At 55.4% G+C, this 14,871-nt stretch overlaps 6 protein-coding genes across 6 annotated transcripts; 3 read left to right on the top strand and 3 right to left on the bottom strand.

Moving 5' to 3' along the window:
• Positions 1 to 463: 463 nt before the first annotated feature.
• Positions 464 to 1,589, top strand: P884DRAFT_198483 (uncharacterized protein; the record flags this gene model as incomplete). The annotated part of the gene is made up of 3 exons (XM_069438143.1): positions 464 to 713; positions 815 to 1,340; positions 1,475 to 1,589. The coding sequence occupies 3 exons, from the start codon at positions 464 to 466 to the stop codon at positions 1,587 to 1,589; spliced, it is 891 nt and encodes a 296-aa protein (XP_069298058.1).
• A 2,172-nt stretch (positions 1,590 to 3,761) lies between these two features.
• Positions 3,762 to 5,612, top strand: P884DRAFT_199171 (Metallo-dependent phosphatase-like protein; the record flags this gene model as incomplete). Its single annotated transcript, XM_069438215.1, has 3 exons — positions 3,762 to 3,939; positions 4,033 to 4,622; positions 4,686 to 5,612. The coding sequence occupies 3 exons, from the start codon at positions 3,762 to 3,764 to the stop codon at positions 5,610 to 5,612; spliced, it is 1,695 nt and encodes a 564-aa protein (XP_069298057.1).
• A 1,264-nt stretch (positions 5,613 to 6,876) lies between these two features.
• On the bottom strand, positions 6,877 to 7,814 carry P884DRAFT_269155 (60S ribosomal protein uL15; the record flags this gene model as incomplete). The annotated part of the gene is made up of 8 exons (XM_069442252.1): positions 6,877 to 6,980; positions 7,051 to 7,218; positions 7,280 to 7,315; positions 7,448 to 7,475; positions 7,529 to 7,583; positions 7,640 to 7,656; positions 7,720 to 7,758; positions 7,812 to 7,814. The coding sequence occupies 8 exons, from the start codon at positions 7,812 to 7,814 to the stop codon at positions 6,877 to 6,879; spliced, it is 450 nt and encodes a 149-aa protein (XP_069298056.1).
• Positions 7,815 to 8,128: 314 nt separating this feature from the next.
• Positions 8,129 to 8,789, bottom strand: P884DRAFT_241872 (uncharacterized protein). Its single transcript, XM_069440247.1, has 2 exons — positions 8,597 to 8,789; positions 8,129 to 8,536 (listed from the first exon to the last, which is right to left on the bottom strand). The coding sequence occupies exons 1-2, from the start codon at positions 8,750 to 8,752 to the stop codon at positions 8,246 to 8,248; spliced, it is 447 nt and encodes a 148-aa protein (XP_069298055.1). The 5' UTR covers positions 8,753 to 8,789; the 3' UTR covers positions 8,129 to 8,245.
• Positions 8,790 to 9,047: 258 nt separating this feature from the next.
• On the top strand, positions 9,048 to 13,433 carry P884DRAFT_329150 (P-loop containing nucleoside triphosphate hydrolase protein). The gene is made up of 3 exons (XM_069445622.1): positions 9,048 to 12,877; positions 12,956 to 13,065; positions 13,313 to 13,433. The coding sequence occupies exons 1-2, from the start codon at positions 9,294 to 9,296 to the stop codon at positions 13,017 to 13,019; spliced, it is 3,648 nt and encodes a 1,215-aa protein (XP_069298054.1). The 5' UTR covers positions 9,048 to 9,293; the 3' UTR covers positions 13,020 to 13,065; positions 13,313 to 13,433.
• A 2-nt stretch (positions 13,434 to 13,435) lies between these two features.
• P884DRAFT_222293 (MED6 mediator subfamily complex component-domain-containing protein) lies at positions 13,436 to 14,724 on the bottom strand. Its single transcript, XM_069439519.1, has 2 exons — positions 14,208 to 14,724; positions 13,436 to 14,134 (listed from the first exon to the last, which is right to left on the bottom strand). The coding sequence occupies exons 1-2, from the start codon at positions 14,640 to 14,642 to the stop codon at positions 13,616 to 13,618; spliced, it is 954 nt and encodes a 317-aa protein (XP_069298053.1). The 5' UTR covers positions 14,643 to 14,724; the 3' UTR covers positions 13,436 to 13,615.
• Positions 14,725 to 14,871: the final 147 nt, after the last annotated feature.

Raw genomic sequence — 14,871 nt, 5'->3', positions numbered from 1 at the left:
CCGTGGAAAAACGTTCTGCACTACACTACTATAGCATTATTGCTTGGTGGATTGGTGTTTCGACAGTTAAACCCGCAAGCCCCACGTCTGGCCCCACTGATGTCATCATCTTGCCGATGGAGGGGAGAGGAGGGGCGAGGGGTTCCCGTCCATATTGGGACACTCCGCCTTTGGGTCGGCCTCACACGGCCATGCCCATGCCCCTTCCCTACTTGATCCCTCTGTAATTCTAACTCTGGCTTCGTTTTTTCCGTTTCAAGTTTTTCTCTTCTTCCTTTATGTCCAGGGCCATGTACCTCTCGTACTTTGCTCTTGCTCGTGTGTGATCCGTCTTCCCTCCATTGAGCATCGTCTGCAGTGATACCTCGCTTACTTCGTCCCAATTTCTTGGGGTCTCAAAATTCAATCTCCCCCGTGTTCTGCACCACATCCGTTTCGTTTCCTCGACACCTACCGAACAACCATGGCCGACATGAAAGACGGAAAGTTCGTCCACGACGCGACGACGCCTCCCACCTCGAACAGCGTCTTCGACCTCTTCTCTCTCAAGGGCAAGACCGCCATCGTCACGGGCGCCAGCGTGGGCAACATTGGGCTGGGCGTGGTCCAGGCCCTCGCCGAGGCCGGCGCCAACGTGGCCATATGGTACAACAAGAGGAAGGGACCGGCCGAGCAGGCCGCGGCAGAGATTGAGAAGGAGTACGGTGTCAAGTGTAAGCAAGCCCAAACCTGTTGACTCTCCTCGCCAAGCTCGGGCAAAGAACACACTAGCTTACTTTCCCACCTCTTAACCCCCCCCCCCTTTTCCTTACAGGCAGAGCGTACCAAGTAGACGTCACCTCGTACGACACGGTAGCCGCGGCCGTCGACGCTAATGTGCGCGAGTTCAACGGCCGGCTGGACATCTTCGTCGCCAACTCGGGCATCGCGTGGACCGAGGGCCCGATGCTGGACGGCCCGGTCGACATGTACTCGGCCGTGGTCAGGACGAACGTGGACGGCACCTACTTTTGCGCGCGGGCGGCGGGGCAGCACTTCCGGCGGCAGAAGCGGGAGGGCACCACCTTCGGGGACGACGCCCGGCCGCTGGACCCGCCCTTCACGTCGGGCAGCTTCATCGCGACGGCCAGCATGAGCGGCCACATCGTCAACGTGCCGCAGCTGCAGGCCTCGTACAACGCCAGCAAGGCCGCCGTCATCCACCTCTGCCGGAGCCTCGCGGTCGAGTGGGCCGGCTTCGCGCGCGCCAACTCCGTCAGCCCCGGTTACATCGTCACCAGCATCTCCGATTTTTGCAACGAGGACACCAAGAGGGCCTGGAAGGACAAGATTCCCATGGGGTGAGTCTCTCTCTCTCTCTCTCTTTCTCTCTCTCTTTTTTTTTTCCTCCTCGCTATCTGCCACTCTTCCTCCCTCCTTTCTTTGGATTCATCATCCCCCTGTTGCTGACAATCGATGTGCGCGTGTTATGTAGTCGCGAGGGTCATGTGAACGAGCTCAAGGGGGCATACCTGTACCTGGCATCAGACGCGTCTTCGTACACGACGGGGACGGACATCAAGGTCGACGGTGGATACTGCGCCCCATAAATGCGTCTAGTTGCCGAGGAGGTCGGAGTTGACTGTGGAGTCAACTTGTCTTGGATGGAGGGAGGGACTTTTATTTTTGCGAGAAGCATAGATCGATTGATAGACCACACCAGAGGAAAACGCCATTTGTGCCGGGAAGCCAAAGCATTGTATGCTTGTCGAAGTGTGCATGGTTGCAACTGCCGCCGCCCAGCGTCAAACCCGGCGCGGGCGCATACCCGCGGCCCGCGACAGACTCGATCTCTTCGCGGAGCTGCCGCCGGTGGCTGGATTCTCCCCAGCGACTCGCCAGTTCCGCCACGCGCTCGCGCTTGGCAGCGGCGGCAGCAGCAGCGGCGGTTGGGGCTTCTTCTTCTTCTAGGTGCTGAAGAAAGTCGGTGTCTACCAGCTCGAGCAAGAAGTCGGCCGGGTTCGCCCGCTCGGGGACTGCCACGCCGATGCTGGCGTAGTAGTCGATCAGCTAGCTTGGTTCCCGGACTGCGCCGCCGAGTTTGTTGCATCATCCTGGCTCCTACTTCTCATCTGGATGTTTGAACCGGACCTTGGGCTTGCGCCGCCTGCTCAAGCCTGCAAGCTGGCTGTACGGAACATATGATACCTGTCATCCGCGACCCTTGCCAACCGGAGTCGGCCCGCTTCCCAGATTCCCACCACCCAACATGAACCAGTGCGTCTTGAAGTTAGGTTGTTAGCGGCCTTCCAAATGGCGGTCAAGACTGCCATTCTTGGTAGCTCGTATGGATCCCGTACACTCGGTATGTGCTGCGAGTAGTTACCTTAGCTATGCGACCATCTCTTGCCCTCATCGCGATGGAAATCGGTGACAAAAAATCATGTAGTACTCGGCGATTTTTCAGGATCGCATAATCTGGTGTCAGCTCTGCCGACTAATCAATTGCCGCCAGCGTTGTGAGTGTTTATCGAACATTTCGCTGTGTTACAAGCTAAGTTTACGGATCTGTATTCTTTCTCATTGATACCTTATGGAGCTAACCTAGGGGCAAGCCTTGCCACCAATACAACACAACTTCGGGGCGCAGGCTGCCCGACGATGCGCCGCACCCTTCTTTGTTCACCCTGGTCACCGACGAAAAGTGCGCAATAATAGGGAGCATTTGGAATACATTTGGCTACATGCAAGATAAATATACGTTTGGGTAAAGGATACGGAAGAGGTTGCAGCATGCTTTTGCGCAAGGTTTGTCAAAACCCGAAGGCCTGCCGCAGTACGGATTACACCTCCGCTGTACGGTAACTAATCGAGAACCAAATACTGCGTTGCGAGGTCTAGACTCGCTAAAAAGATTTGGTGGACAGGACCCTGGAGGGGAACTCCTCATTTCGATTGGAAAACAACAATTGGAGCGAAGTCTTCGCAGGTCAACCAAGATGCGACTCTTCAGCCCCGCCTCCTCGAGTTAACTACTGTACAGGAGCACACACCTCCCATTTGTAACACACATACATCATGGTATTTTTCGGTAAGATTGTGTTGCCCCCGGTTCTTTCAAAATCTGACCAACACCTGAATCTTTCCCGTATCTCATCCTTAGCTCTTATTATTGCACTGGAGAAAAAGTTTGTGCATCGAAGACCGGCTCTAAGGACCTTGCACCTTTTCAAAGGGGATATTCATCATGCTTGACCTGAACTTTTCGTATCTTCGACTAGGCCATTTCATGACCCACGGACCCTGTAGTGCGAAATTTCAAGGTCATAGTTACCGCGTGAAGTACCTCCGTACAAGCCGGTGAAACGTCAAGAGTACCCCTCCCCGCTCATCCCACCCAGGGCAGCTCTCCGGGTTCTGGAGCTCAGTCCCCGACATCCAAAGATTGCCTCCCGACGCTCGGCTGCCCCAACCCTCAGCCCTACCTGCTCTTCGATCCTGCCACGGCCCTGGCACCCGTGTCTAACCTACACAAGGGATCCGGTCATCTGGCGACACCGTCATCTTTGAGACAAGGCCTGGGACGCAGTTGGGCCTTCGAGCACTAAATTTCGTCGCTGCGGGACACAGCGAGACAGCCGTTCGTTCCTAGTAAAAATCAACGAAGCGCCAACCAAACAACCAACCAAGCCTGCCGACGACGTCTCGCCGCCCGCCAAAAGGATTTGGTCTCCTTCTCCCGCACAACTCACTTGGGAAATAAAAAGAGACCCAACGCCGACATGGACAACGAGGCCGGCAACGCGATGGCCTCGCACGACGAGCGCCTCGCAAGGGAGCAGCAGGTCGACAATGCTATCCGCGCGATCCAGCACAAGAAGCCGTTGCCTGAGATCGACTTCACCATCCACACCATGGAGGACGGGACCCAGGTCAGCACATTGGAGCGGGTGTGCAAAGGTAAGGCCGCCTACACACCAGCGCGCGAGCGCCCCGCGGTTGGGTTTCAACGCAACCAGCTAACTAACCATGCTTGTGCGCCCCCGTCTCTAGATGTGCAAGCGCCTGCCATGTACAAGCCGACCAACGAGCAGTTTTTCGAGGACGAGACGCACCAAAAGCCCAATATCCAGTTCCTCAAACAGCACTTCTACCGAGAGGGCCGCCTGACCGAGGAGCAGGCACTATGGATCATCCGGAAGGGCACCGAGCTCCTGCGCGCCGAGCCTAACTTGCTAGAGATGGACGCCCCCATCACCGTTTGTGGCGACGTTCACGGTCAGTACTACGACCTTATGAAGCTGTTCGAGGTTGGCGGCGACCCGGCCGATACGAGGTACCTCTTCCTCGGCGACTACGTCGACCGTGGATACTTCAGTATCGAGTGCGTGCTGTACCTGTGGGCGCTCAAGATCCACTATCCCAAGACGCTCTGGCTGCTGCGCGGGAATCATGAATGTCGCCACTTGACCGACTACTTCACCTTCAAGCTCGAGTGCAAGCACAAGTACTCCGAAGCCGTCTACGAGGCTTGCATGGAGTCGTTCTGCTGCCTGCCGCTAGCGGCGATCATGAACAAGCAGTTCTTGTGCATCCATGGCGGGCTCAGCCCGGAGCTGCACACGCTCGATGATCTGAGAAATGTTTGTGGCCTCTTCACTTTCACTCACTTTTTGCCATGCCTGGGCTAACTAACCCCTGCGTAGATCGACCGGTTTAGAGAGCCTCCCACTCAGGGGCTAATGTGCGACATTCTCTGGGCCGACCCCTTGGAGGACTTTGGCCAGGAGAAGACTACCGAGTACTTCGTGCACAACCACGTGCGCGGGTGCTCGTACTTCTTCTCTTACCCGGCGGCCTGCCACTTCCTGGAGAAGAACAACCTGCTGTCCATCATCCGCGCTCACGAGGCGCAGGACGCCGGATACCGCATGTATCGTAAGACGCGTACAACGGGCTTCCCGAGCGTCATGACCATCTTCTCGGCGCCCAACTACCTCGACGTCTACAACAACAAGGCTGCCGTGCTCAAGTACGAGAACAACGTCATGAACATCCGGCAGTTCAACTGCACGCCGCACCCATACTGGCTCCCCAACTTCATGGACGTCTTCACATGGTCGCTGCCCTTCGTCGGCGAGAAGATCACCGACATGCTCATCGCCATCCTCAGCACGTGCTCCGAGGAGGAGCTGAGGGAGGACTCGTCGGCCACCTCGCCGGGCCCGATCTCTCCGTCCTTGCCCTCGGCCTCCAGCGCTAGCGGTCAGGACCCCGAATCCATCGAGTTCAAGCGGCGGGCCATCAAGAACAAGATCCTCGCCATCGGGCGCCTCTCGCGCGTGTTCCAGGTACTGCGCGAGGAGTCGGAGCGCGTCACCGAGCTCAAGACGGTGTCGGGCGGCCGCCTGCCCGCCGGCACCCTCATGCTCGGCGCCGAGGGCATCAAGAACGCCATCAGCAGCTTCGAGGACGCCCGCAAGGTCGACCTCCAGAACGAGCGGCTGCCGCCGAGCTCCGAGGAGGTGCAGAAGCAGCACGACGAGGAGCGCGCCCAGGCCCTCGAGAGGGCCGCGAGAGAGGCAGAGCAGGACAAGAAGTTGCAGACGCTTTCGCGGAGGCTGAGCACGTGAGTTTCCCTTCTCACATTCTCATGTCGAACCGAACCGTTTGCTGGGCACCTGCTGACGCGCAGACGACTCAAGCGACCGTAAACGGTAGTGGAAACACATCGCCTGGCCTGCGTCTCCGGAGGCTGGGTACTGATGAGGAATCAGACACGGGATGCTTGGAAGGGACATGATGATTGGCAGCTGCTTGGTTCACCTGCGTTTTATATGGGACAGGGTGATGAAGCAAAGAGGATACCTATACCTCCTTGGTTTTGCCATGATTTGAATAAGTAGCAAGACAGACGTATCAGTCTTGGGCACTTGCGGGCGAGCGAGGAGAACAATGGGATGAGTTCGACACAGCCGTGACTTGTCCTATCCTGTTGTTAATGACTTGTCTATGACTGTGACGTGACCATACTGGGCCATCTTTCTGAGCAGACCTGGTACGGCTGATTCTAGCGTTGCTGAAACGAGCGGTCGTTCTTGGCAACGTAGACTTTCCCTCTTTATTTTCTTTTCTTTTTATGGAAGGAGAATATTACATGAGCGTTAACCATCACGTCGGTGGGTACGGACATCCTAAGATGGTTGATGTGACGAGGACTATATCAACGCGCTATGACGATGCACTTGACTGACGAGAACCGCGCCGGACTCCCTGATTATCCTACTCGTCTGATCATTTGCAGTTTCTCGCAACTCGAGTCTGCCTGCTGCGTAGGCTGTTACTTCCGCCGCGCAAATGCAGAGCTACCCACAGCGTCTCTAGAACTCAAAACGGCGCGCAATCTGACTGGGTAGGGAGAAATCTTTTCGAAGACTTGAGGACAGTAACTTTGTCCATCTAGAGTGATTTATGTCAGGGTCGACACAGCCCCTTTATCTGAGGTATGAACGAGTGTCGGTTGCAAAGGGCACCTCATCAAACGAACAAGAATTGTCACGGTCTGATTTGCTTGGATCCATGAAGCAGACGATTCCTCTTTCACCGGTCCTTGTTTCGAACCATGATCTCAGTTGCTCGAACCTCAAGATGGATATGGAACACAAGACGGCCAGAACCCCCCGGATGATGCGAATAAACATCCCATTCCCTAATGCTGCAATGCGAGGCGTGCTTTCCGCCGCCCCAAGGAACCAATCCAGACTCCGGGACCTAGCATCCATAGCTGACGTCGTTCTGACCGTCGGATCCGTTGTCATTGGGTTCTCTATTCGGTTTTCCCTCGTAACCGAAAAATGCCAATCGCTAGCCTTTGATTTAACCGAAACCGTGTCCGACTTAAGCAACGAGCTCGACAACGCCACCAGCCTCAGTCACCTTGCGCTCCGCCTCCGCGCTGACGTACCGCGTCCGGACAACGAAGGGAATCTGGGGGAGACGGCCTGCAATACTTGTCAGTCCAATCATGCCTCCTGCCTCGAGCTCGCCCCCTCATGCGGGTTCAGGTCTTACCCTTGCCGAGGAGCTTGGCATAGCCGTGGGACAGGAGGTCGATAACGGGGGCGGTATCGGTCTTGGCACCGCTGAGGTACTGTTCCCGAGTCTCGGCAGGGACGAGCGACCACAGCTTGTCGATGTTGATGGTGGGGGCCCAGTAGTGGTTACGGAGGAGGTGGAAGTCTAGCCGACAAGTTAACCCCAAATCCCTGCTGAAGCATTTTCAAGTCGCCTGGGTACGTACGCCTCATGCCAACCTTGCCGAAGTAACCGGGGTGGTCTGGTCGATGTTGTTAGCCAGAGTGCTCGAGTCTCATCGTAGAAGCTTAGAACCATGTCGCGGAAGCCCGAAATTCATCGTAACCCCCAACCAACACGTCAAAGCTGCTTCTTCAGGGCGCTGGTCTCGTACACTTATCGAGGTTGGTGCGGTGGTGGTGCTATTCGTCGAGTTAGCCCTGGCCCATCGACAATCCGTCATTGCCAACCGTACCTGACCACCGGCCATACCGCGACCACCGGGATGCTTCCTGTGCTTGCCGACACGACTGAAACACTGCGTCAATATAAACTCGATGCGATCGTTCGGTTCTTCGCGACATACCCCTTACCGGCGGACACCTGGGGGAAGAACGTAGGTCAGCATTTTCGTCAAGAGCGCAAACGAGACGGGCAAGAACATACATGGCCGCGGTGCTTCCTTGTCTTAGAGAACCTGGTAGGCTGTGAGAGTCAGTCAGCATTGCTGACGCATCGAAGGGCAGCAATTGGCATACCATGGTGGCTGTTGGTTAGTGTCGATGAAGCCTCGAATTCCTCGACGGTGATGCTCGCAAGTCTGCTTTTTCGGGGTCCCGCCGCGTTGATTTTAGGGCTGGGTAATTTTTGGTGGGCACAGAAAGTCAAGCTTAGGTAATCCGAGAATTAGCCGCAACCAGTGGGTGAGAGAGCACGGACCTCGTTACCGGGGTTAGGGTCAAGTGCTTCTCAAGCTCTCATTCGCTTGCAAGAAAAACCCCCCACCCCCAGTTAGTCGGCGCCAAGTCGATTCCATCCCTCAACAACCAGAACCGGCGTGGTTCAGGTTGGCCATCATGGAATCACTACTGCGTACGGAGTAGTCTTCAGGGAGAAACCCGAGGTCTGCCTCAACCCACATTACTACATTTGATGCAGTCGTAACCAGCGAACTCAAACTCGTCTTTCAGTATTAAAGAACTTGCAGTACTAAGCCAAGCAAGTCATAGAACGCTTCTCCGTCGCTTTCGACTTTATCTAAGCCTAGTCCGAGAAGCAAGGTTCTCTTTTCATTGGGGTCACGCAGAGTCAGATGGCTGGCAATCTGACTAGCATAGAGATGACCGAGAGTTTCGCGACCCTCCCCGCCGACCCCAACCAGTGTCTTGGGAGTGAGATGGGTCGAAGGAAGCGCACTCAATCCAGCCCCAGGTAGGGCCATGTCAACGGAGGCTGGTGAAGGCGCAGAAAGTGGCACCTGAATCTTTTGGTAAATTAGTGTCGGACCTCGGAAGCTTCTGGCTGTAGTGTATGGTGAACTCACCCATTGGGCAAGACGTCCACCTTGGGAAACGGTGAGCATGATCTTGTCTGAGAACATAAGTGACCCGACTTCTGTCGGGACGCCGTTAACGGTTCCTGTTATTCTTCTCGACGGAGCCGGAAAGGGCTCGGCACGGATAGAGTCCTCATCCATCATGCGGAAACTGAGCTTGGAAGTCGGAGAGCGTGGCTGCTACACACAGTCAGGGCAATCAATACAGAACCCGTCATTAATTGATGGTCGTGAGAAGGTGAAGGACGTACTCCATCACAACTTCTAGGTGCCGCTGCTTCTTTGGAGATGCACACTGTGAGAAACACTGTATGCAATACCGGACTCTCAGCCCCACTAGCCACTAACTAGCGCTACCAGTCCGAGTCCTTTTAACTAGCGCCATAATTCTGCCGGGCGGACAAGATTTCAATTCCTCATGCCGCAGGAATACAGTTGAGGTCGTAGGCAGTTTTCACCATGGCCCCCTGGTGATTTCCAGTCCGTCGTTGATCTTTGGAAGGTTACTTGGCGTGTTCGCAACCTGATCGAGAAAAGTCAACCGCGGAGGTTGATGCTGGACCACTCTACTTCTCCTGCGGACGCCATTCCTCCTGAGAATATCGACAGTTAATACCCTATCCATCCTTTCGGTCAACTTCTGGATAGCTTCGTGATAGCGGAGGTCTGAGTTTTGAGAGTCAAGATGCCACCAAAGAAGTTCGTTCGACGAGAGCGCAAGCGCAAGGTTCTGGAACGGAAGAGAGCGCAAGAGAGAGCTACTCACGATGTCAATCCAGACACCAATATCTTGGAAATCACACCAGCGCAACAGCTCGAGGCCGAACAGAAGAAAGCTCGCCTCCGTGAGGAGTTGAGGCCTCAGGGTGTCAAGGTCAGCAGCAAAAAGGCGAAGCGTCTCGAGAAGTACATCGAGAACAAATTGAAGAAGGATGAAAACAGGGAACTGCTTGCCAAACTTGCTGCAAACAAGATTGATACCAGCCTATTCGCCAGCAGCAAGTCCCTTGGTCAGACGAAAGAGACCAAGAGGGAGGCGCTGAGGCGCACACTTCGGGAACAGAACGCCGGGCTGCCTTTGGACAAGTCAGCGGCGAGTCTTCTCTACCAGCGCCGGAGGCTCAGTGAAGGAGAGGGGTCGGAAGAGGGAGAGTCAAGTGACTCAGAGAGTGATGATGAGGAAGACGCGGAAGTGAACCAAAAACAATCGGCCCCGGAAGAAAGCTCTCAGCCACCGGCACCGACACAGCCAGGCCCCGCAACGTTAGGGTCTGGTTTGAAACGTCCGCTCGAGGTCGACGAATCGGGCCGGCCCATCCTTGCGAAACGGCAAAAGCGTGGAGGAGTCAAAACAAAATTCTCGATCGAAGCACCCGCGGTATACGAGGAGTCAGGTTCGGAGGAGTGGAATGGTTTCAGCGAAGGACCTTCGGAAGCGTCAAATGAAGACTCGGATAGCGGCGAATCCAGTGCCAAAGGAAGCGACGGCAGTGAAGACGAGGAGTCGGACGACAGCAGCTCGGATGGCGACGCGGAGAGCTCGGAGGGCGACATGGGTTCTGACGACGAAGAAGCAGCCAAGGAGATCCGCAAACAGAGGTCGTCCGCTTTCAAGGCTTGGGCTCACCAGCAACGCAATGAAGCGCTGGGCTACAATCCCATTGACTCGACTTCGATGGTTATAGATATCCCCAAACCCGCAAATTTCACGCCGAGGCCAGTCGAGGAAGATCCCCTGCCCATAGAACTGCAGCCTACGACAAACGTCACCAGAAAGGCCTACGCTGTGGGAGTCACGAGGGATCCTGAGATCCAAGAAGCTCGCTACAACTTGCCAGTGGTTGCAGAAGAGCAGAAGATCATGGAGGCCATTCATAACAACGACGTTGTTGTCATTTGTGGCGCTACAGGTTCCGGCAAAACCACTCAAGTGCCACAGTTTCTCTTCGAGGCGGGATACGGAGCACCGGATGGCCCGACCCCAGGGATGATAGGCGTAACCCAGCCGAGGCGAGTGGCAGCCGTCAGTATGTCGAAGCGCGTGGCTCAGGAATTAGGAAATTATTCCCACGTTGTTGGCTACCAGATTCGCTTCGAGGGCACGGTGGATCCCAAGACCGCCATAAAGTTCATGACAGATGGTGTTCTCCTTCGAGAGGTGGCGCAGGACTTTGCGCTTCGGAAGTATTCGGCCATCATCATTGATGAAGCTCACGAACGGAGCGTGAACACCGACATTCTGATTGCGATCCTCAGCAGAGTGGTCAAACTCAGGGCGGAATTGGAGAAGGAAGACCCTTCAATCAAGCCCTTGAAGATTATTATCATGTCCGCGACACTCCGGGTTGAAGAATTCACAAACAATACAAGGCTGTTCAAGACGCCCCCACGCGTCATTGAGGTCGAGGGTCGCCAGCACGAAGTTACAATTCACTTTGCAAAGAAAACACGGCATGACTATGTCGAGGATGCTTTCCGAAAGATCAGCAAAGGGCATCGAAAGCTGCCTCCGGGTGGCATGCTTGTTTTTCTAACCGGACAGGGAGAGATCTCGCGATTGAGCAAGCGTCTGAAGGCCGCATTTGGTGGGATGACCACCGCAGAGGGACCAAAAGTCCGTATCTCCGGGAATGAGGCTCCTATTGAAGTAGAAGATATCGACTTTGGCGAGGCGGAGGACCGGAATGCTCATGACGAGTACGACGAGATGGAATCCGGCTCGGATAACGATGAGGAGGAAGAGAAGGAATTCGAGCTTGAGGACGAGGAATCCGGGACGGGCCCACGGCGGATGCATATCTTGCCGCTCTATTCGCTTCTTCCGACGAAAGAGCAGATGAAAGTCTTCGAACCACCTCCTGAAGGCTCCCGTCTGGTCATTCTGGCTACTAACGTGGCTGAGACCAGTTTGACCATTCCGGGCATCCGATACGTCTTCGACTGCGGAAGGTCGAAGGAGCGGAAGTACGACCCGGTGAGCGGCGTCCAGAGCTTTGAGATCGACTGGATCAGCAAGGCAAGCGCAAAGCAAAGAGCCGGCCGTGCTGGCCGTACGGGCCCAGGTCACTGCTGGAGGCTATATTCCTCAGCGGTCTACGAGAGGGATTTCCCCGAATTCTCACCTCCTGAGCTTCTTCGTATGCCTATTGAAGGCGTCGTGCTACAGCTCAAGTCCATGAACCTCCAACACGTGGTCAACTTTCCCTTCCCGACCCCGCCTGACCGGCAGAGTATTGTTAAAGCCGAGCGGCTTCTCACTTACCTGTCGGCGATCTCACCGAGTGGGCAAATCACGCCAGTTGGCGCCAGCATGTCTATCTTTCCTTTAGCGCCGCGCTTTGCCCGGATATTACTGGTTGGGCATCTCCACGATTGCCTTCCATATACCATCGCCATGATAGCCGGACTGTCTGCGGGCGAGATCTTCGTGCCTGAGAACCAAGCCATCCCGGCCGCTGTCGAGCAAACCGAAGAGTTCCGCACCAACGAGGAAGTTATCGCCGAGGACAAGCGGGCAAGGATACGAAAGGCTTTCAACTCAGTGCACAGAAATTTCTGCTCGCTTGACGACAAATCCGATGCCATGAAAATCCTCCAGGTAGTCGGCGAGTTCGCCCACGAGCCCACTGAGGAATGGTGTGAGAGTCACTTTGTTCGATACAAGGTCCTCAAGGAAATTATGCAGCTCCAAACCCAACTCGCCAACCTCGTCAAGACAAACTTGCCCGCCTTTGCGAATTTCAAGCTTCCGGAGAAGCTCCCTCGACCAACTCAGCAACAAATCCAAGCCCTCAAGCAGATGGTAGCCGCGGGCTTTGTCGACCAGGTGGCGATTCGCGCCGACAAGGCACCCAACCCACCGGAGATGTATCGAAAGCCTCAGCGCGCCATCGACGTGCCGTATATCCCGCTCATACCTCTCGATTCCGGCGATCCGGGAGCAATCGATCCGGCTGACAAGCTGGTGTATATCCACCCGTCATCGCCTCTGGCGCACCTGAGCGTAGAGGAGTGCCCGGAGTACGTCGTGTATGCACATCTCCAGCGCGCAGGGAATGTCTTGGACGACGGCAGCGGAAAGAAACCCAAGACGAGGATGCATGCTCTTACGGACTTGACGGGCGCGCAGCTGGCCAACGTCGCTAAGGGCACGCCGCTGATCACATACAGCAAGCCGGTCAAAGAAGTACAAGGGTCTGATGACGGGAAGATGAGAGACGTGTGGGTCGTGCCGTATTTGAGGGCGGAGACGGGCGGCGGATTGGGATGGTACGTGGTGTTCTTTTCCGTTCTTCTTTCACATTCTTTCTCTTCCGGAAAGGCATGTGGCTGACACTGTTTACTTAGGCCCCTGCCTATGCGAAAGATCAAGCAGAAGAGGGTGTTAGGAAAGGGGTGGGTGGCTGAGTAAAACCATAGGGGGTGCCTGGCGACTGCCCACTTCAATCTTGTACAAGGTATGTTGTGGCGTTACTCTCTTCTTGAAGGATGTTCAACCCTTGTTTGCATCTCTTCTGCTTAGTTGGCGTCTGTTATGATGAATTCTCTCAAGAGGCTGTTTATGAATCACTCATGATTACAAAACTATCACCTACATTGTTCTTTTTTTCTGAGCAGGCCGCCAAAGCAAACCTTCCTTTCGTTCTCCATGTTTGCTTTTCTTCTCTCTAGCTCTTCATGTGATGGCGACTGACAGGCGTCTAGGCATACGGCGTAGCGTTCTCGACTCGGAGGACCTGGGTCAAGAACAAGACTCGTTTCGAGACGAATGATCACATAGGTCGTGAAACTGTCACGAAAGGGAAACACGCTGTCAACCATCTGCGCGTCATCGCTCTGAGACGTGATTTTAATTATCGCAACGTCCCATAAAGGAACACAGGGTATCATAAACACAAAAACCGATACCTCCGTAACGCCCAACCTTTGTAAATTCATCAATATCGGCCATAGCACACCATATTCCCAACTTCAAACACCCAAGACATACCCCCTAGTTTTTTTTTCCTACTGCGGCGTCGCCGCCGCCTTGCTTCCCTTCCTCTTCTTCTTCTGTAGGCCCCCGCCGCCAGGCGTTTTGGGGCTCTTGGTCTCCTTCCCGGTCGGCTTGGCCGTCAGCGGGTTCTCGCCACCCAGCTTGGTATTGAGCGTTGGTAGGCTCATCTGAGCCGCCGCCTTCTTGGAATTAAGGGCCGCCGCGGTAGACAGGTTCACTGGCTTGCGGCCGGTGGAGGCCAGCTGGAAATCGCCGGGTCTGCCAGTGATGGGGTTCTCGTCTAGGTAGTGATCGCCGTGTTGCTCGTGGATAAGCAAGGCTTCTTCGATCAGCTGGGAGCTTGGGAGGCTGATGCCCGAATCGGTGGTGGCTTTGTTGGTGTCTGGGAGGGGAGTCGCCTCGCGCTGCTTGGTAGTTGCGGCGGCCGCGCCGGTGCCGGGGGCTGGATAAACGCGGCCCTGAGCTGGGGACCAGGATTGCGCGCTGGAGGCGACAGGCAGGACTTTTTCAACCGAAGACGATATCGCTGCCTGTATTCGATTTGGTTAGGGGTCTGTGTGTGCGTGGGACAAGAGGGATACGGAAGGGGCAATTGAAGCCTACAATTCTCGAGCTCAGGATGTCCGCGAAACTTGCCGCCATGTAGATGTTTTCCCCAACTACGAAATATGTCCCGTGTACAATGATCTCATCCTGGGGCGTTTGCTTACGCCGGGTCTGCTTGTTGATCACCCACACGCCCGTCCCGGCTCCAGGGCCTGTTTCGGCTGGCTCCTGGGCAACGACAAACTCGAGCCCAGACATGGTTTTAAGACGGCCTTCGAAGAGCTCGCGGGTGGCCAAATATGGCGTAACATTGGGATTGTTGAGGCCTTGCTGGAATAGAACCTCATTGTTCGATGTCCTGTCGTAGAAGGGCGACTGCGCGAAGTAAAAGAGCACACTGTTGCTGTGTATGCCCATCTCAAATTCGGGAGGCGCCCGCCATTGGATCTCGTCCAGCGGCGGGCCGGTATATGGTGCTGGATCAAGGGCCATGCGTGATGTCAAAAAGGCGCAGAGAGTTATGAGTCGGTCCTCCGTTCCTAGGTTGGCAGGTCTGAGAGCGCTGTGTGTTCAATCGAAGAATGGATGCGGATCGCTAGCTGAAGCTCCAAGCGAGTTTAACAAGAGGTCCCACCAGAGAGTCCTGGTCCGGGTTCTGCTTGTTAGTAACCGCAGCGTGATACAGCACCCATACAGGGCGATAGCGGGGTGGGGGGGGGCC

Source organism: Thermothelomyces heterothallicus, assembly GCF_042370625.1.
Source record: "Thermothelomyces heterothallicus CBS 202.75 unplaced genomic scaffold P884_scaffold_9, whole genome shotgun sequence".
Taxonomy (NCBI): Eukaryota; Fungi; Ascomycota; class Sordariomycetes; order Sordariales; family Chaetomiaceae; genus Thermothelomyces; species Thermothelomyces heterothallicus.
Note: the sequence above shows the minus strand (reverse complement) of the source record. Positions and strands in the feature narration are given on the sequence as shown.